General features: G+C 39.9%; 1 protein-coding gene across 1 annotated transcript; it reads right to left on the reverse strand.

The window, feature by feature from the left end:
* Positions 1-5,712: 5,712 nt before the first annotated feature.
* On the reverse strand, positions 5,713-20,512 carry LOC124289378 (chitinase-3-like protein 1). The gene is made up of 10 exons (XM_046725996.1): positions 20,430-20,512; positions 17,154-17,232; positions 15,110-15,287; positions 13,184-13,436; positions 12,560-12,684; positions 12,112-12,235; positions 10,742-10,921; positions 9,034-9,171; positions 8,000-8,300; positions 5,713-7,332 (listed from the first exon to the last, which is right to left on the reverse strand). The coding sequence occupies exons 1-10, from the start codon at positions 20,436-20,438 to the stop codon at positions 7,157-7,159; spliced, it is 1,563 nt and encodes a 520-aa protein (XP_046581952.1). The 5' UTR covers positions 20,439-20,512; the 3' UTR covers positions 5,713-7,156.
* Between the last annotated feature and the right edge of the window lie 346 nt (positions 20,513-20,858).

The raw sequence follows: 20,858 nt of genomic DNA on the forward strand, positions 1-20,858 counted from the left end.
CAGTAAAACACACAGAGTAATACTCTGTCATACAAGAACACACACGAACTGTGATAAACACACACACACACACACACACACACACACACACACACACACACACACACACACACTGAGACAAACACACAGAGTGGGATGACGTCGATAATGCAAATGTCCCCAAGGGACAAGGCAACCTGAATCACATTTGGTACAACAGTAAATTGTTCATTTGGTTATTGAGTACACAGGTATATGCTATTTTATATAATGTAATTCTGTTACCTTGGAGTTGCGTTGGATGTGCTGGATTATTTTGTGGGTCATGTAAATATTGACACTGATGGGTGCTATAATTCGTGCGAATCCCGGCCCATAGCCAATTTTGAAGGGATACGAGGTACGACCCTGTTTCAGTCATCTTTGGCAGACTTTGTGAGGCATCTTACAGATGGTATAAGTAGTCCTATTCTATGTCGATAATTAAATACGGGTCCTCCATGGTCAGTGCATAGAGTTCAGATGCCGGAGTTCCATTGTAATGCGTCCGTGAATTTTAGGCCGCTTTTAACAGTTAGACAGACAAGTTGGGCTGGGTTGGGATGAGGGTGAGAAGTGATGCTACTTTGGTGAAACCCTATGTATGTTCGGAGCGAATATCAATTCAAAATCACAATTATATGTTTCTGCCGTGTCGACGAAACTCTGCACAAGGTTTTTCATAGGTCTTTCACATTTATCATGGTTAAAAACAATTGATTCAGCTTTCAAGATTTTTACTTCCGATACACAGACATCAGTTCATAGGTAGTTAATGCCCATGCTGTTGATCACTGGATTGTGTGGTCCAGACTCAATTAAATACAGACCGCCGCCACATAGATGTAATATTGCTGAGTGCGGCGTTAAACAACAAACAAATAAAAATCGGTAGTGAATCCGCTATACGTTCCTTGATCAACTGTGAATACATACGAGCAATTTGCAGTGCAATAGTGAGGAGTGTCTGTTCTCAGTCAACTAACGAAATGAGGCTCGGTATTGACAAAGACATATGGGTCCTATGGATCTGGTGAAGCCTGCTGTTGCCTTGTGGGGAAGCAATGTGTACAGCAGATAAGCATGAGAAATATTGCCGTTTTTACGACGTTTGTTGGTCAGGTTTCCGTCAAGCTGGAACAAAACCTTCGCATGATTCGTTGGTCGGACGTATATATTCAGGTGTGATGGAGGGAAGTGCAATATAAAACCCCGAGAAATATGATAGTGCATCGAAAACTGCACACACTGATACTTTAACGCCCGTATACATTGACAATCTATTTTGTATCATTTATTCTGTAGAACAACTTGTACTGCTTTAGCTTGATCCATCTATTAGCCAACTATCCTATACCTTTTGAACTGCTTGCAATAAAATTAAATGCTAATTAGGACCCACTTTCGAAGCTTAAAATATGCGACCGTGAACATCTGGGTTAGAATTGGTATTCAGCAACCCTTGCTTGTCGTTAGGGGCGACTAACGGGATCGGGTGGACACATGTCATCGTATCCCAATTGCGTAGATCGATGACCATGTTGTTGACCACTGGATTGTCTGGTCCAGACTTGATTATTTACAGGCCGCCTCCATACACCTGGAATATTGCTGAGTACGACGTTAAACAGATAAACAAACAGACAGATAAACAAACACAAATAAAAAATGCAGCACATTGTGAGACAAACAAAGTAAAATTAAAAATGCAGCACATTGTAATAAATAGATCGAGGACCAAAACAACTTCGAAACTTCGTGCTCCACAGGAGACTGTCTCAGGGCTGGCAGTTATTTCGAACTCCGCAGCTTTACCTATACAACGTACCTATCAACCTTAGAGTTGCTATGTGGGCACATGCTGATGGATTCCAGGATAGTGTTTCAGTTGAATTATTCATACCTATGTAAGTGGTACGGTACCAATCGAACCCTGAAGATATTTTGAATTTAACACTCTCGAAGGGAGAAGTAAGCCCAGTACAGTTGGATACTAGATCATGTTTCAAACATTAAACTTAATTATATATGAAACATCGAGTTCCGCTTGAGGATATTCATTTATGGGGAAAGCGGGCATAGAGGTTAAAAACTCGATGTGCAGAGTGGCGCCCCTTAGGCGTCGCAGGATCACTGGCTTGAAACCCTGGTTTCCTGTGATAAGCACAAAGCCAGGATAGTTAAAGGCTTTGATCACTTCTGGTCTTCTAGTCTTGGGCGGTGGGTAGCCAACTACAGTCCGTTTGATTTCATTTGAGACCGATGAATTGCTCGCTAACACAAAATCTAATAATTGCAACAACACCAAGTTTTGTACTGTCACATAAAATCGTCCGACCAACTCTGATGATTTGTGTCATAATTTTGGACACCCAAATGAAAAGGTTGTTTAACAAACGATCGTTATTTTTTTTTTCACTTTTCGCTATTTTATACGAGGGGTGGGGGCACTTGCTAGTGGAACAGGCAGGTAATCAACAATTTCAATTTCACACGCGCAACTCGCACACCTGGCTGTTCTACCCAAAGTGAGCAAGTCATCGGTCTCAAATGAAATCGAACGGGCAGTAGTTAAAGCCTTGGCTCGTCACGCCGAAGACCCGGGTTCGATTCCCCACATGGGTACAATATGGGAAACGGTCACCCATTTCTGGTGTCCCCGACATGATATTGCTGGAATATTGCTAAAACCATTGTAAACTCTCACTCACTCACTCGCTTTCACTCGTCATTTAACTGTTTATAGTCAAAGCAAAACTAAACTAAGTCAACCATTCACACACTGTTCCTGTTAACAGACATACTCGCGTACATCCAACTCGCAGTAAGGTGATCGAAGCGTATCGGTTCTGCATAATCAATGATCATCCGTGTACACTGACTGGTATCGATATGTTCGATAGTCATTAATCACGGTTCAAGTGAACCAGGCCATACGGTATTATGCGCCTTGGCAGATATCCGTACTGGAGTAATTAAGATGCACTTATGCACATTTTTACCCTTGTATCGATAATGAGTGTGGGTAGGTTGAGTTGAACGCCTCTCTTAACACTACAAGAAACTACAGTTGTAATGAGTGAGTGAGTGAGTTTAGTTTTACGCCGCACTCAGCAATATCCCAGCTATATGGCGGCGGTTTGTAAATAATCGAGTCTGGACCAGACAATCCAGTAATCAACAGCATGAGCATCGATCTACGCAATTTGGACCTGATGACATGAGTCAACCAAGTTAGCGAGCCTGACCACCCGATCCCGTTAGTTGTAATGAACTCAGAGGGACCACTGATTTTAGTTCGTTATAACCGTAGCTCGTTATAAGCATATTTACTGAAAACACAGCCAGTGAAATAGACCAAAAATAGTTCGATATATCCTTCAGTTCGTAATAACCGTAGATCGTTATAAGCATATTTACTTATTATACAGCCAGTGACAGGGACTAAAAATAATTCGATTTATCCGTCATTTCGTTATACCCGTAGCTCGTTATAAACATATTTACTGAATGTACAGCGAGTTACAAGGGCTAAATATAATTCGATCTGTCCGTCAGTTCGTAATAACCGTAGTTCGTTATAGACGTGGCTTACTGTATTTTAACTTCAGCAAAGTGATGTAGGAAATTTCAAAATGCGGTGAAAGACCATGGGTACGGTGATGGCAAAACAAGAAACAGTATCATGATGAAACCACGCAACGATGATTGTAAGTTCTGGCCTGGTTGTTTACGTCACACACTGAGCGTCATGGTGACTTCAACAAACACAATAAATCCAAACTTGAAGTTTTAACACTTGTGCCGTGTGCAAAACGGAAATCCCGCTGGTCACGTGATACTTTAAGTCTTCCAGCCTAACTTAACTCTGATGATCACTGGAGTGTCTGGTTCTGACAGGCAATTTGCAGACAGCAGGCATGTATATTTAACTGGAATCTGGTCATGGGAGTATCACAGACTTCATCTAAGAACAATATTTACCAAATATATCTGAATCTAATTAATGTCGGCTGGGGGTGTGTGCGCGTGCACGCGTGTAAGAGAAAGAGCAGCTTTGTTGATAACGCGTACGCCTGAATGCCATTCCACCCATCTGATATTCTGCAATGCATATTATAAACTAAGACCCCCTGCGTCGCACGGTTCTGTGATCATATTGATCCACCATAATGGCATTCACAGACACATGTTTGAAACTTTAATACTGTAAGTGAACGACGCTGTTAAACCATGGAGAATGGTATTAGTTTTGCTCTAAAGCTTTTGGATTCTCCCGTGGGTTGAAATACTCCCATCAGGTAAATATTATAAACCGTTAAATGAAATCACTATGAAAGCCTATCGAGGTGTATGGATGCTTTTAGGACAAATATCACGCTTAAATATCGTCATGGACAAAGTATCTTCTGTCAACCGTTTAGCTTACTTCCTTCATTTGAATACATAATCTCTGTATGAAAGCGTTGCCAGCATCGGTGCCATTCATTTTGTATGAATATTTCTGTGCTCTTCGATGAATACATGTAATATTTAAGAACTGATTTGAATATGTTTTAGTTCATGGAGGTATAAGTGTAAAACCCCATGTGCACATTGCGTGGGCGATTTACACAGTTTTACGTTTCCAATTCGATAAACTCCAAAGAAATAGAAATCAATTCTTATAAACAAAAACACCAACAATACTGACGGTCTGTTAATTTCATCATGAACTCACCAAAAGTGAACATGATCCGCGCACTCTATTATCAACCAATCAGGAAACAGCAGACGTCTGGTTGCGAGAATAGCCCGAGGTTTTTTTCCGGAGAAAACAAAAACACAAAAAATGTTTTAGACAATCAATATAAACTTCTGTTTGTTTATTTTGTGTCAGAACTAACGTTGTCACAGAACGGACATACAGGGCTGAATGATGGACCTTAATTCGCTTTTTTTCTATGTTTGTTTTCTTTTTCTGTTTTTCTGTGAAGGAACATCTTATGTAACTTATATAATGCAAGGGGCGGTGGGGTAGCCTAATGGTTAAAGCGTTGGCTCGTCACGCCGAAGACCCGGGTTCGAATCCCCACATGGGCACAATGTGTAAAGCCCATTTCTGGTGTCCCCCGCCGTGATGTTGCTGGAATATTGCTAAAAGCGGCGTAAAACCAAACTCAGTCAGTCAGTCAGTATATAATGCAAATCACCCACAAGCCGTCTCTGATGTACACAAAAGGATTCACATGCTCCCAAAGGAATATTACCTTCCACCTGGAACAATAAAGTCACTCTGTTACAATTTTCACGCATACGATGACCCCAACAAGACCCAGTATACAACACAAACGCACGCAAGCACGCACACGCACGCATACACACACACACACACACACACACCAACGCCCGAATTCTACCAAGACTTCTTACTTCCAGGTATTCAGTGCGTCCCTGTATACAAAGATCTCATCGATCACACGATGGCAGCAAGATACCATGTGTACCATATAACGATACATCTCTTGACCTTCAGCAAGATATTACAGGTTTCAAGAGTTTTCCAAGTTCACTGAAGATTCCACAAGCACCTGCATTGTGATCACACGATCCCCCTCCACCTGTTACCTCTGAGGTGCAGGAGCTATTTGGGTAATGCAACCGTCTCTGGATAGCCGCAGGTTTATGTAATATCAAACAAGCCACGCAAATACATTTGAAAGACAACACTTTTATTTGAGAAACAAAACAACACATTGTATATGAAAATATGTAACAAAACTGTATAACACGTGGAGGCAAGATATTTACGTTGTAATACATTCAACATTGAGCCAGTTGGGTATTTGAAAATGTTACTGTCAATATTGAGATTTTTTTCAACAGCTGTGCTGTCATTATTGAAACAGATTGGTCTCTGAGGATACTGGCAATGTCATTTAGAAATTGGTCAAATATAACATAAGTTATATTTCTGATTCCAAACACCGATTCTAGTGCTTTTGTTAGGTTGAGTCCCATCCGGGATTCGAACCCACACTCTCAGAGTCAGACACCTAATCGCCAGCACACAAAGTCAGCAATTTACCATGTTTCGTGGAAGCCACGGTTTCTGATAAAGTGTAATCCCAAATATACCATATGTTGAATATTGAACCAGTTTGTAATATATATGTGACACTTATTGGGACACACGAATACTTTCATATGGCACTTTGGTGAATATTGTCACTGTGGGTTGTTTTTAAATACAACACTAACATGACAGAAAGGTTTCAAGGCAATGATGACATGAAAAATCACCCAAGACACCATAGACGTACTACAAATGACTAAACCTCATCCAAGTATTGGGAAAACTGAAACTCGATTATTCAGTTATATACTGAGTGAAACAAATAAGGGAACACTACTTCATGACAGTGTTCCTTTACTTATTCTCAGATTTCCTCCCACAGCGCTATTCAAAGTTGGTGATGAAATCTTGAAAATATTAAAGGAACACTTGAATTTTCTTGTGTTCCTTTTTTTTCTCTCAGTATATTATAACACTTCATAATGAAACGTAGAGACACAAGTAAATCAACAAATTCGAAGAAGATTTTCCACTTCAATAAAACCAGAGAAGACTCTTAACTCAACGACGTTATCAACACATTCATATGGGTAGTAACATCTTCAAGAGCACCGTAGGTTACGTAAACGAAACACGCACTGTTGTAAAGATGCAATTGTAAGTTAGATCTTAAATTTTAATTTAGTTTTAAATGAAAGGGGTTGGAATGTATGTACAGTACAAAACCATGACTATTATGACAAGGAATCTTACAGATGATTATGCATTCGAATATTGTATGTGCATTATTATTTATGTGTATTTGCAATCAGCATTGCCAAACTTTAAAACTTTAATTTAAATTAAACAAATCCCCATCCCTCATCACCTCTGTGGCAGTAGCCGTGTCTTTAACAGATGTCATCCTTCAAGTACAAAACCCATATGTTCTTCAATATGACTGTTCAAAACATAGTGTACATATACCTTCTCGTGGTACGCTACCCTCTTCTAAACTTTCCCTCCCTCCCTGGAACCCGTACCATTCTCCCACCCTGACCCCATCCGCCACCCTCGGCTCCATCCGCCGTCACCATCCCATGTCTATCCTGTCGTACAGCCAGCGAGGTGTTCCCAGTTACAAGCGTCGACCTTGACATCCCAGTGAAGCCCACTGGGGCAGCCTCGAGAGTGGCGTTGTCCTTCGTGGCACTCTATGTATTTCTGGCAGTCATTGTGATCAGGGAAGTAATGGTGCCCTCTGCTTGGACATTCGATGACTGAAAAACAACAAGAGTTCAATATACACTTGGAAAATGTTCAGCATCATTCGACATCACATTCATTGGTTCCTGACGTGACCAAGGTCCAGAACTGGACGATTGGACCACCTTCTCCTTCGTTGACCAAGAACCCATGATATGACCCTTTGACATACAATATTTGGTACCATAGAAAAATTACTGTCACGAAAATTTTCCAGATGCATTGTTGTTTAAGGAGTCAAGCCAGCGAGCCTGACCACCCGATCCCGTTAGTCACCTCCGGGTTAGAATTGATTTTCAGCAACCCATGTTTGTCGTAAAAGACGACTAACGGGATCGGGTGGTCAGGCTCACGGGCTTGTTTGACAATGTCATCGTATCCCAATTGCGTAGATCGATGCTCATGCTGTTGATCACTGGATTGTCTGGTCCAGACTCGATTATATACCGACCGCCTTCATATAGCTGGAATATTGTTGAGTGCGGTGTTAAGCAACAAACAAATTACCCAAGAGATACAGCAAATTTAAGCGCTTGTCTCGGCCACTCGTACCCCCGAACAAACAAACCGTTAGTCACCTCTTACCACAAGTATGGTGAGATCAACTGCATCACGCACTCCACGGGTTACCCGATACTACTGATACTTTGTATAGCATTGTGTTTTTGTCTTTCTACTTACATTTCCCACGAGGTACGAAAGGCTGGACACCTGGTGTCTGGTGGTTCACGACGACGGTGGGTTTGGGTCTGAACGCACCCCCGATTGGCCGTGGACGTGTGGTTCTGGGCCGGGGAGGGGCTGTGGGTCTGAAAGTCGGTCGTGGGGTGGGGGCTGGCATGACCACGTTGCCCAACTCTTCTATGGCTGCGTGGATGAGCGGGTAGCTGCGGGTGGTGTAGTTGCACATCTTGTTGAAGTCATCCAGGGCTAAGGACCACACCATGAAGCCGCCGAGATTGCTCTCCTTCATCCATTTGGTCTGCAAGGAGTGAGTGAGTGAGTGAGTGAACAGGTGGGTTAGTGAGTGAACAGTATTTCAGCTTAACGTGAGTGGAACACACTAAGCAGTGGGAGTCTGGGACGTTTGTCATTTGAAGGAACCAAAATGCACAGATACAGTGCTATCAAACCAGGAAACATAATCAAGGTGAATCTGGTGTTCAAACCAACGAGCAAAAGTACTGATCACGTCTAGGGGAGGTAACTCCGCACAGCAATTTACGGCGCTTTAGACGACTGGGCCAGTCGTGCCCCTTGTATACAAGACGACTGTTTATTGTGAAAATGTTACATGGTACTTCTTTTCATGAGCCATGGTCTGAATTATTTACATGAAACTGGTTTCACCGAATGAGTATGAGGTGCTGTAAGGGATATTCTTTTTCAAATGATCAGTTCCATGCGTGTTTGCAACAGGATAACATCCCACACAGTATTCCATAGGAAAGTGCTATGGTTGAGTGGAACCAATAAAAATATTGAATCTGAAAATCCGGACAAGTAGGATTGGGTTGAAAATTAATTAACATCAATATTGATATTCAGTTAAACGCCAATATATCGATCGCTATGCATTCAGCCAGTAATTGTATTTATTGTAATACTCAAATATTGCGCATCGATATATTGATCTGAAATGGCCTGGGGTAAATTAACTGCGTGGATGTAGTTTATAATACATGATATGATATCAATTTTATACAGCGTGTTACCTTTGCCTTTATGCTGCGCTCGTTGTCGTAGCCAACCCAGAAGTTGTCCTTGACGTAGAAGGGGACCTCCTGGTCTGTGTCGTAGTAGACGGTGCCGCGGTGAGCACCGTTGTAGTCATTGTCGATCTCCATACAGATCTGTTGACAAAACAAGTTTAACACGGACATTAGCACGCACACGGGATTTGTAAGCGTTAGCTATGGGCACAGAATCTCTTCACATATTTGCGTCCCCAGTCTAAGTCCAATGCACTTGTTTTGAACGAGTTTATGTATTCAAGTTGTTTCATTCTCCAACGAAGCAAATTAACATTGAATACCGTCCTGCGGTTTATTTATCGATAGCATCTTTAATTGTGTCCAGGGTTGAGAAACATTTGAAGGGATGAAGGTGACATACTGTTGCTGAGGGACCGTTCATAATTTATGGCTATGGGGGTGTTGATGATTTTTATGGAGAAGCATGTACAATGTGAATGCCCCCCCCCCCAAAAAAAAAAAAAAATTATGTACAGAATAAGTGAACCCCCTGCATGTCATGTACAAAATCAATTACCTCCCTTCCCCTTCCCATAATTTCTAAGCATAATTTTAAATATTTTTATGTACAAAATTGCTGACCCCTAGTACATGTGTACAAAATTGATGATACCCCCTAGTTCCCCAGAACAAAATGAGTGACCCTTCCCTCCCCACCCCTTAAATCATCATCACCCCCACTAGCCATAAATTATGAACGGTCCCTAAACTGTTAGGAAAACACCAATATTTACAGACTTCGGGAATTTTTGAGTGAGTCAATGAAAATGGGCTCCCACATTGTTCGAACGCAATCGAAGCTACCATGAAGCCAATATTCTACCGCACACCCATTCAGAGAGTGTACAGCTCGTGCTCTTGACCTGACCATATCAATATATACTTCACTTTTACAATTAATTTATCATTTCTTTAGGGAGACATGTGAGCGTACATGTGCTTAATAAGATTTATACAGTATATGTCACAATCCACTCAGTTGAATTAGGAATCTTTAAAGTGTCAACATACTAGCAGCTATGAATTGCATGGAAACCCTATAATCGTGACCCCTACATTCTGGAAACCTCGTCTTGAGGATGCTTAACGATGAAGCTGTTTTAGCGCTAAGGTTGTCGTAAAGGCGTCCTTGTGAGAAGAAATATTTGTTGTCTCGAGGTTGTTTAAGTGTCAGGTGGTTTTACGACAAACATCAACCCAGGGTCGAATTAACCCCTCTTTGGGACACATATTGACACAGGCATCAATCATGATATTAACACTTAAATTCAAAAGCTGTTCAAATCTTCATACTTAAAAAGCATGACTTGTAAAATGTATATGAATGTATATATTGTGCATTCAAATATGGGGAATTCTTTATACAATATTTGAGTTCATTGAGAGTGAGTGTAAGAGTTTAATTTTACGTCGCACTCAGCAATATTCCAGCTATATGGCGGCTGTCTGTAAATAATCGTGTCTGGACCAGACAATCCAGAGATCAACAGCATGAGCATCGATCTGCACAATTGGGAATCGATGACATGTGTCAACCAAGTCAGCGAGCCTGACCACCCGATCCCGTTAGTCGCCTCTTACGACAAGCATGGGTTACTGAAGATCAATATTCTAACCCGGACCTTCACGGGTAGTTCATTGAGAAACTGACAGCATATTTTAACCTTACCTCATAGTATGCCCAGAAGCCCCCCTCCCGTGTGTATGGTCCAGGAATGCCTTTGGCAGCAGGAGCACCCAGGCCGTAGGAACTAGAGGTCAGCTGGAAGCTACGGCCGTATGATGCCAGCCCGACAACTAGCTTGTGTTTGGGAACACCAGCCCTGTGCCACCACTGGATCGCTTCACGCTGTGGACAGATACAGAGAAAATTAGATGATGAGCTAAACACATTCAAACCAGGCTCATTTTTAAAAACATTTCATAAAGCCTGGTTTTAATTATACATATTATAGAATATTTATTTGTTCCAGAAAATGAATATGATGTCCTGTGTGCAGTAGTAAGGCCTGTGTTTCGTCTATAATATCTTGTCATCTAATGTCTTGATATGTAACTTAGTGTGTGCACAAAATTGCCGCGCAAAATGTTAGGAGATGGTGATGAATAATATAAAGGAATTTGAACAATTTACCTGAAAATTGCAGTGTTTAGGCGACTGCTTACAGTCATAGCTACTAATGTTTGTATTATTCCAAATCTAATTTTCAAATGTAAACTTTCTTTTGTTCGTCTGTTCATTTATGGTGCAAATATTTGGATTGGGTGAAAAAAAGGATGAGTGATAAATAAAGGATAAGCAAGGTAAGAAAGGAATCCGTTTCACATTAAAGGTTCAACAATGAACCGTCTATTTAATAGCAGTCAAGATGTTGGTTGTTAAACTGAAGTCAGAGCAGTGGATTGACAACGGCAGAGGAGACGAGATGATTTGGGATTTACTGCACTTTTTTGTTTGTTGTTAAACGCCGTACACAGCAATATTTAACATATGTCAATAAAGTCAGCGAGCCTGACCACCCGATCCGCTTACGACAAGCATGGGTTGCTGAGGACTTCACAGGTCTATAACTGTACAAAACAACAGCAAACCCAAGGGAAGCTTAACAACAGTTTACTGGGGGAAGATGGTCCAGTATGATGCAGATGTCCATCACAAACGTGGTGTTGACAGATTTGAGTTTGAGCTGTTTTAGACCAATATTAGGAATATTGAGATGGTTCGGAAATGAGCTTCACTTGTGTGGGGAATTGAACCAAAGTTTTCATATGACGAACGAACGCTTTAAACACGAGACCACGCAATCACGATCGATTGATTTCACATTGGTGTCCAAGCATCTCTGTCCGCACAACATATAATGTCCACCCTATTGGTCAGGTCAGTTAAAACGTCGGATTCCTTCATTCCTTAATTCAAGTCCCTGTCCAAATGAAAACAAATATTCGACCTATGTGAACCAATGACTTTGAGTGATTAAATACCCCGACCTCGTTCCTCTTGTGTCCAGCATGTCCACCTTAAATACTGCTACTTACTATGTTGAGGTACTTGTCATCTCCATCCTCTATGGGGGACGCGCTGAGGGGACTGTTCTGTCCCACCTTGTTCTCCCAGCCGCCGTGGAAGTCGTAGGTCATGATGCTGAAGAAGTCGAGGTAGCTGCCAACAGACACGGCAATGCTGTGACTTATGTCAGTGAGCGTGAAGAGTTCTAAACAAGTATTTTGAATGGAGACGTGTTGACTTACGGACTTCAAGTTCATATATAATTTCTGTTTTTATTGAAATGACAATACAGCTTCCAGAAAGCCATTTGAGACATTGTTTCGAAACTTCCAGTCACTCACCACTGAGAAAAATTAAAATTAGTATAATTAAAATTAAACAAAACCCAACCAGCACTTGGCCCATACAACCTTGTCCTAACACTGTGAACAACTGTTTCAAGCTAAAATACCCCCATGTAAACCCGTATACACATACTTGTTAAGAGCAGGAACGTCGTAGCCGACCTCCCCCTTGTATCTGCTGGCGGGGACTGCTGCCGTGAGGAGGAGGGGCTCCCTCCCCGCCTGCTGACTCTCCGTGATGAAGGCATCTTTCAACTCCTGCAGTGTAAGTGAGTAAATTGGGTTTAAAGGCACTGTGGTCGGTATGTTAGAGTGACAAGCTCAGAAACATAATCCTGAGGACGCTGGGATTCGAACAAATGATCATAGATCTCTAGCCCTCGGTACGGCGATCTGTGACTACTGGGCCTCTAGACTAACGTTTAGTCCCTTAATATATATAATTTTTATGGTAACAAATAAACCCATTGAAAAGGAGCTCCAGTGAATTGGGAGATTCCTGTACCTGGGGAAATATAGGCTTGCTTCATTTAGGGCTTTAGCATTGCAGGGAGGGCTAGGCAGTAGGGAAAATAATGTGGTTCAGGGACTGTGAGACAGACTACTGGGCTGCCCGTGACATCAGCTCTTACGATTTTCCTACTAAAGGCATAGAGGCACAAACACTCAGAGAAAATGAAATGCAGTTTTTTCTTAGGTGAATGTTTTCTTCTGCGAACGTTTTTTATTTGGTAGGGGTGGGCTGTATCTCTCTCACCTTGCACAAGGTCACCAGATTACGTCTATCTGCTGGTTCTCCGCCTCTCTCTGCCGGATATTCCCAATCAATGTCAAGGCCGTCAAAGCCGTTTGACCTCAGATAGCTGACTGTGCTGGACACAAATGTCTTCCGCATCATGGGACTGCCGGCCATCTTGGAGAACTTGATGCTTCCAAAGTTCCATCCTCCAATAGCTAGCAGTGTCCGCAACTCAGTGTTTTGTTGTTTCAGTGATTTAAACGTTTCAAAACTGGAAACCACAAGTGATTCAGAATGTTATAAATTTGAACAAATCATAACCTCTTGTTCACATAATGGGTATAGACAAACCGAAACATGAGTCTGATTAACTTATTCAAACAATGACCTACTTTTCAGCCGATCCGAATTTTCTCGTGTGAAAGTGAAAATAGACATCACAAACAACTATGGTTACACTTTTGGTCCAATTCCTTGTTTCATAAGAAAATGGTATTTACAAATGAATTTTAAGTTTAAACTTTAATAACATCGTATTTCTACATTTTATGGCGAGGTGAAGGCAGCATGACCTTAACTAAGACGTAACAGACTGCCCCTGTTTGATGAGGTCGTAAAATGATTCACAATGCATCTGGCTCACTGGTTACACCTCTTATGTGTTTTTTGAACTTATTCAGAGTAGTTCTGAAACGCACAATGTGATTGATATAATATCAATTCCGTACCAGACCGCAAAACGTTTCTAGCGGCAGAGCCTCGTTTTGAGATTTCCATGGTTTCCATGTTTCCGTTTGTCATAGCTCGCTGTACGACAGAGCACGCTGCACGACGTGTTTGCAAGAATTAGAAGGAGCGTAGTGTTGCAATATACAAGTGCTTAGATGTATCAAATAATACTGATTAATATTTATGTTTATATATATATATATCTATTTTCAGAATTCTGGACTGGTTATTGTACTAAGTTGCGCAATAGGATGGAACCCAGTCAGCAGGAAACGAGACTGTTGCGTAATCAATGTTTTGACTTGCAAACAACCCAAACTTCATTATATTTATTACTATGCATATTTTTCTCAAATGATGTGCTCAAAAGATGAGGAATTAATCTTGCCTACTTTACACTGGTGGGCATACTGTAACATACCGCATACTACGTGCAATGTCTTTTTTTCGGTTTGTTTCAGTGAGTAAGTGAGAGAATCGGGTTTAAGGCCGCTTCAAACAACATTCAACTTTTACCAAGGCGTATCATTGGGAGGAAAGCCCGAGGTGATGCAGGTTCAAACTGACGATCATAGTTTACTGGCGCAAACTAAGGGGCGCAACTCTCTGTAGAGCAAATTACATGATCCGATACGAAATGCCTCCAATGCCTGCTGATGGTTTCACTACATGAACCACATAAACACTATCCACACAGTAACCATATCTTGACTGAGTGTCCCAGTCATAGGCACATGAACCGGTCTTGTGATGTGTAAATGCGAATGAGTGAGTGTGTGTGGTTTTATTCCGCTCTTAGCAATATTACTGCATAATAACTGCGGGGGACACAAGAAATGGGCTTAACACATTGTATCCATGTGGGGAAATCGAACCAGGGTCTTCAGTGTGACGAGCGGACGCTTTAACCATAAGGCTACCATACCTCCCCGTGATGTGTTCATGTGAGAGAGATATGATTTAGGACTATAGGTTACACCAATTGAAATTCACATTCTATCCATGTTGGGAATTGAACCCGGGCGAAGCTAAGCGAGTTTCTAGCCACAAGGTCGCCCCGTGTTAGCATCTGTGACGTCGCGTCTTTCAAACAATATGCACACCTCTGTGGTTTAAGTTAAAATGTTAAGTTTCATTAAACTGTTGTTGTTTGCATTTATAATGACAAAGATTGGGTATTTACTTTAAATGATAAAGCTTAAGTATTGCTCTTACTCTTTTGAGTCATGATAACTGTCCAGTTTACGAAGGTTTCCGTTGTCATCAAAGTCCCCGAATGCAAAGATCAGGTGGGTGCAGAGGAACGGGTCTATGTGGTCTGCTGTAAACTTTGCCTGTCCAAGTCGGTACTTTGACCAGTTGGTGAAATAACACACACGTTTATAGTGGCTACCTGTGAATAGAAATATTGTAACCATACAATATTGATCACTGTACTGGTTTACAAAAGAAGAAGGAGCTCTAACGGCAATTAATGATAATTATTTATGATATTATGCATATAAATTGCTGAGCAACAGAAAGAATAAAACTATGCTTGATGGTGAACTGAAGGAATAAAACTATGCTTCATGGTGAACTGAAGGAATAAAACTATGCTTGATGGTGAACTCCTATGAACTCTACAATAGTTTACAAGTTTAGATTACTGCAGTTTCTGAAAAACAAAACGTCTCTGAGCTTTTTTATCATGATGCATAGAGATAATTAAAAAACCGTTTTATTCCATACAAAAATTTCATTTCATGACCTTGATGTGAAATGATAATTGAAATATATTATATATATTATATATGAAATATATCAGGCACATTATTTAAGTCAAATATACAGTAAAAATACAGCATTTGGATACAAAGTCATTTTTCTGCGTCAGGTCATAATTACCCTATTCATTGCTGCAATAAATCCTCACAAATACCATTCTTAACCTTGCTTGTACCTTACATCTTTAATAGCATCATAACTCAAGTGCTCATCAACATAACTATAAATCTCAAACATGGTTACATTATTAACTAGTTTTTTATTCAGGTTAACCATTATTCTAACCAGTATAACGAATTCACCCAACGGACTTGTATGGCAATAAAAGACACACATTTCCATAATTATAAATCATACATTTTCCGACAGTGTACAAACCCCAAATGTCCACAACATATCCATGGTAAGAGCCTTTCATATGACAAGTGGAGAGCCACCAAAAACATTTAATAAACAATTCCACGGCCTGCTAAGGTAATTTGCATCAAAAGTAGAATAATTGCTTGTAACCAGGTCAGTGGGATGACCTGTGCTAGATTAAGCTGTCAACATGATGTTATGTTAAGATCGGAGGAAAATGTCCCCTGTTGCTGTCTAGTCATGTAATATAGGTCAGAGCTGGGCCATCTCGTTAGGTATTCGTGACACAACCTTGTGGACACACTTTATCACAAAACATGTCTTAAATTTTGTTGTGTATTATTTTTTAACTAAGCGTTTTAATCATCTTGAAATATTTGTCATTCTTTCCAAATATGAAGCATTGTGAGACAAGCATAATCCTCTTGTTCCATGAAAAGCTGAGTGTGAAATCCAGTGAATGTCGACATTTTGAAAAAATAATTTCGCTTTCACTTTATGACAAAACAGATCTTAAGGGTTATTGTTGTATTATTTTTTTAGTAAGCGTTTTAATCACTTTGAAATACTTGTCATACCATACAAATTTGACTCATTGTGAGAGAAGCATAAATCATTTGTTCGATGAAAAGCTGAGTGTAAAATCCAGTCAATGTCACCATTTTGTCATTCTTTTTTCGTTTTCACTTTTGACAAAAACATATCTTAAGGATTACTGTGGTATAATTTTTGGAGTAAGTGTTTTAACCACTTTGAAATAATTGTCATTCTTTCCAAATATGAAGCATTGTAAGACAAGCATAATCCTCTTGTTCCATGAAAAGCTGAGTGTGAAATCCAGTGAATGTCAACATTTTGAAATTCTTTTTTCGCTTTCACTTTATGACAAAACAGATCTTAAGGGTTATGGTGGTATTATTTTAGTAAGCGTTTTAATCACCTTGAAATACTTGTCATTCTGTAAAAATATGACGCATTGTGTGACAAGCATAATCCTTTTGTTCATGAAAAGCTGAAAGTGAAATCTAGTGAATGTCAACATTTTTTCGTTTTCAAGATAAAAGTCTTGATATTAAATCTTCACTAAGGAAACATGGGAGTGCTTGGCTGAAGTAACAGGTTATTAACTTACCCTGAGAAATAACCTCGGTTGTACATATGGTCATCAAAACAAGGGCGATAAGCCACCGGTGACCCGTGATATAGAGGTCCTGAAACAGATACAAGCAATGTTATGTAATCACAAGCGACATGCTACAACAGCCTCCGTGGACAGTGCTGTCGGCGTTACCGGCATGCGTCAACCCAGCTTAACACACATCGTGCGAAGATGTTGAAGACCCGTCAGTGTGTCATTACAGATTATTTAAGAATTGATTTATTGTATTTTAAGGGGTTCTAAATACAATGCGGGGTTCATAATGATTAAATATTAATTCTCGGCTCATGTGGAAAAGGAATACAGTTCGCTAAAACCTTATGGGTAAACGTTTATTATTCTGCGAGAGGTTAATCCGCGTTTATTAACGCGTTTAGATAATATATGTATATGTAAAATATTGTCCGTTTTTGTCAGAAATATTGCTATGATTGTACGAACAGACACACTAACACATAACAGCCTTGTCTTATACCCTTACCCCTTTATTTATATTCATTAGGAATCAAACATTGATATATAAGGATTTGTCCTGTTCGCATACAATATAGTCGAGATATCCGATGATATATTTATTCGAAATATAGATGTGCAGAACTTTTAGATATATATGCATATATATCATAAGAAACGTGCCAAGTCAATGTTCAATATATTCCCCTTTTCACACAACAGTGAAAGGGTATCAGGTAGGAGATACAATGAGAACATGTCTCTCATCTTGTGCCTTATCGGTAACTAATTCTCATTGTTCTCCATATTGTAGGATAATGTCTTAGTCATTCAAATCATTGAAGTATACTGATGCAAAAATGTCCAGCGCGGATATGGCTTCAATGAGATGGGTGGAGTGTGTGATCCTTGGCTAACACACTACTGTTAGTTACATGGGACAATAATTTGAGTGTGGAACACGATTTATTTATGCTTAAATATATGTGGTCATAGATAAACAAAGTATTGTTAGATCAATGGGGGAAGAATTGCGTTTGGTATATGATTTATTTATGTTGAAATATATCCCCAACTAATTAAAGGTGTGTTGTAATGCGTTTGCAAATGAACACAGTACCAAGTACTTTTCACCAAGTTGGGAAGGTTTCCGCATTACCGTTATTGTCCTTATTTAATACCACAACTCTAACATGTGTATTTTTACGAGCCATGCCCTGTATGCCCCGGGCAGCGTGGGGACGGTGTGGCACAATACTCTGACACATATGGCCAGTAAGCTGACAGAGGACCTCAACACAGCTTCACCTGGTGCATGGAGATGACATAATATATCATGCACGTTGTCTTTTCAAGGAGATGTTGTGACAGGTCGATTGATGAGAATCCGTGTTATTCGCCAACTGCATGTTGTTTTGTTTATTTTTACCAGCCTACACATATACCAGTGCGCGAGTTGTCTCTGAAGAAGTAGGTTCCATCTGGTACTAACGACAGTGATGTGACGACATACATTGATGACAGTAAGGTGATGCCGGATACTGACAACAGTAAGGTGACGCCGGGTATCTGACAGTAAGGTGACACAGGCATCATGTCATCGGCAAATGGTGCCACATTACAGTGTCACACTATTCGCAATACCTGGCATCACCTTACTATACTCAGTACCAGTAAGCACTGTGTTGTTACGGTGAAACTCAATGATTACTTATATCACATATATATGTAAATATATATTGAAATAGAAGATAAACAATCTGTTAAACTACATTCTAATATACAACTCGTCGTTTGAACGGGTTAATGTCAGCAACGACGAAAAGGGATAACTTCGTTTTATGCACTTAGCGTTAATAATAATGATAACTGATTTCTAAAGCCCTAGTATCCATCGACCTGTGCTCATTGGCGCTGTGACAACGTTAAAACCAAATCTATGCACATATATACACACAATCCTGAAAGTTTAGTGGATTAATGAGGGATATTGTTGCCCGTGTTGAAATATTCCCCTGATTGTATGAACAGACATAATGATACATAACAACCTTGTCTTATACCCCTGCCGATTTACTATTTCTATTAATTACAAGCTAAACAATTGTCAACGCGTATATATCGACAGGGTAACTAGCTCAGAAGTAATGGTAGACGAAGATGAAGGAATACGGAGTCCAAACGTCTTCAGTCAGCTATACAACAACAGATTACACTAAAATTAAGTCGAACTGTTATCTTAACTTTACTATGGTGGACAAGTCCAGCAAGTAGGGTTATCCTACTCATGGCCGTACATACAGGTCCAATGTGGATACCGGTCTGTCTGACAGTATAGGTAGTAGAATATATATAGTTATAGACAATAATGCATTGATTTAGACTAATTGTTGCGATGGCAGACACGGCCGTGAGCATAACCAATTAAGGCTATAAATGTCATAATAAAGATTGTTGTGAAACAATGGGAAGTCGTCTAAATAACCCTAACGAGATGACACTCAACATTTTACAAAAAAGAAGTAGTCGAAAAACTATATAAAGATTTAAAAGAGTATACCTAATCAAAACAGAATAGCATAAAGTAACACAATGGGTGATGTGTATTTGTCCTGTATGCAACATCATAGTCGAGATATCCGATGATATATTTAATCGAAATATACATGTGCATAAATTTCGAACACTCAGTGAAAATACTCCACATTACAAATCATTGCTTAAGTTGTATAAGAATACAATAACCAAATATCTCTATCGCATAATCCTTAACTCAAATAGGTATTATTAGTCGAATGATTTTTGAGGTCACATGGACATTGGTTCCGTCGGGAATTTGTAGGTTTAACATTGATGTTCTTACATGTGCCTGTCAGAGAGACTGACAAGACAACATAACGATCCCTGCCAAGACATGCGCTCTCTGGCCATTAAAGTGTCAAATACGACCATACAGGAACAGGCCTTCAGCGCCCTCAGAAAGTTTTCACGAAACATCTAACTTTATATCATCATGCAAGATTTCACCTCTGAATTGTTTACTGAAAAATTCATAAAACTCTTTTGTTTTATAATGTATACACAAACTAAATCAACGCATAATGTCTAATTGATGACAGATGATAAACTTTTACTAATTTAATCCGTGAAGAACGTATTGTAACAATGTATATGTACTGTCATCAAAATTAGTTTTTATCTGTAAAATGTAACGACAGGAAATTTCACATATTCATTGTTATAAACTGTGTACAAAAATTCTTATTTAAAATAGTATTTAGACAAAATATCGCTCACCATGTTCATACGCCTTCTGGTCCCTGTCTTTCCTAGGGTATGACGTCAGAGCTTGTCGCGTCTTGAGTTTATCTCGAGCAGCCTCGCGAGGTTTTATATACGCTACCTACCCACAATTCAACGCGTGACTCAATGTGTTTACTGGGCTGAGTGACGGGTTCGTTTCGGAAGTAAGTCTTGAGAGTCGCTTTGTCATTTCCATCTCTTTTCCTGTCATACGTCACATGTCTGATATCGATACGTTAATCTCCATATTTGCTGATTCAGCACGTCAAAGAGATAAGTTTATGCCTCTCATTATAATACAAGCAAGGGGAGGTTAAAAAATGATGTTTAGAGGAGAAGGTAACTCCGAGTTCGGTTATTTTCTATGTACATATACAAAAATAAACACATTTGGCCGAAAGGAACTGTTTCTGTTTCTGTCTG

This window comes from Haliotis rubra, unplaced genomic scaffold (assembly GCF_003918875.1).
Source record: "Haliotis rubra isolate DU_JTF1 unplaced genomic scaffold, ASM391887v1 Scf44, whole genome shotgun sequence".
Classification (NCBI taxonomy): Eukaryota; Metazoa; Mollusca; class Gastropoda; order Lepetellida; family Haliotidae; genus Haliotis; species Haliotis rubra.

Excerpts from the sequence above, each read along its gene's own strand:
- LOC124289378 (XM_046725996.1), bottom strand. Across the intron at positions 15,288-17,153 it reads AACCGAGGTTATTTCTCAGG|GTAGCCACTATAAACGTGTG; the intron begins GTAAGTTAATAA and ends TTCTATTCACAG. Across the intron at positions 12,685-13,183 it reads ATCTGGTGACCTTGTGCAAG|GAGTTGAAAGATGCCTTCAT; the intron begins GTGAGAGAGATA and ends CTTACACTGCAG.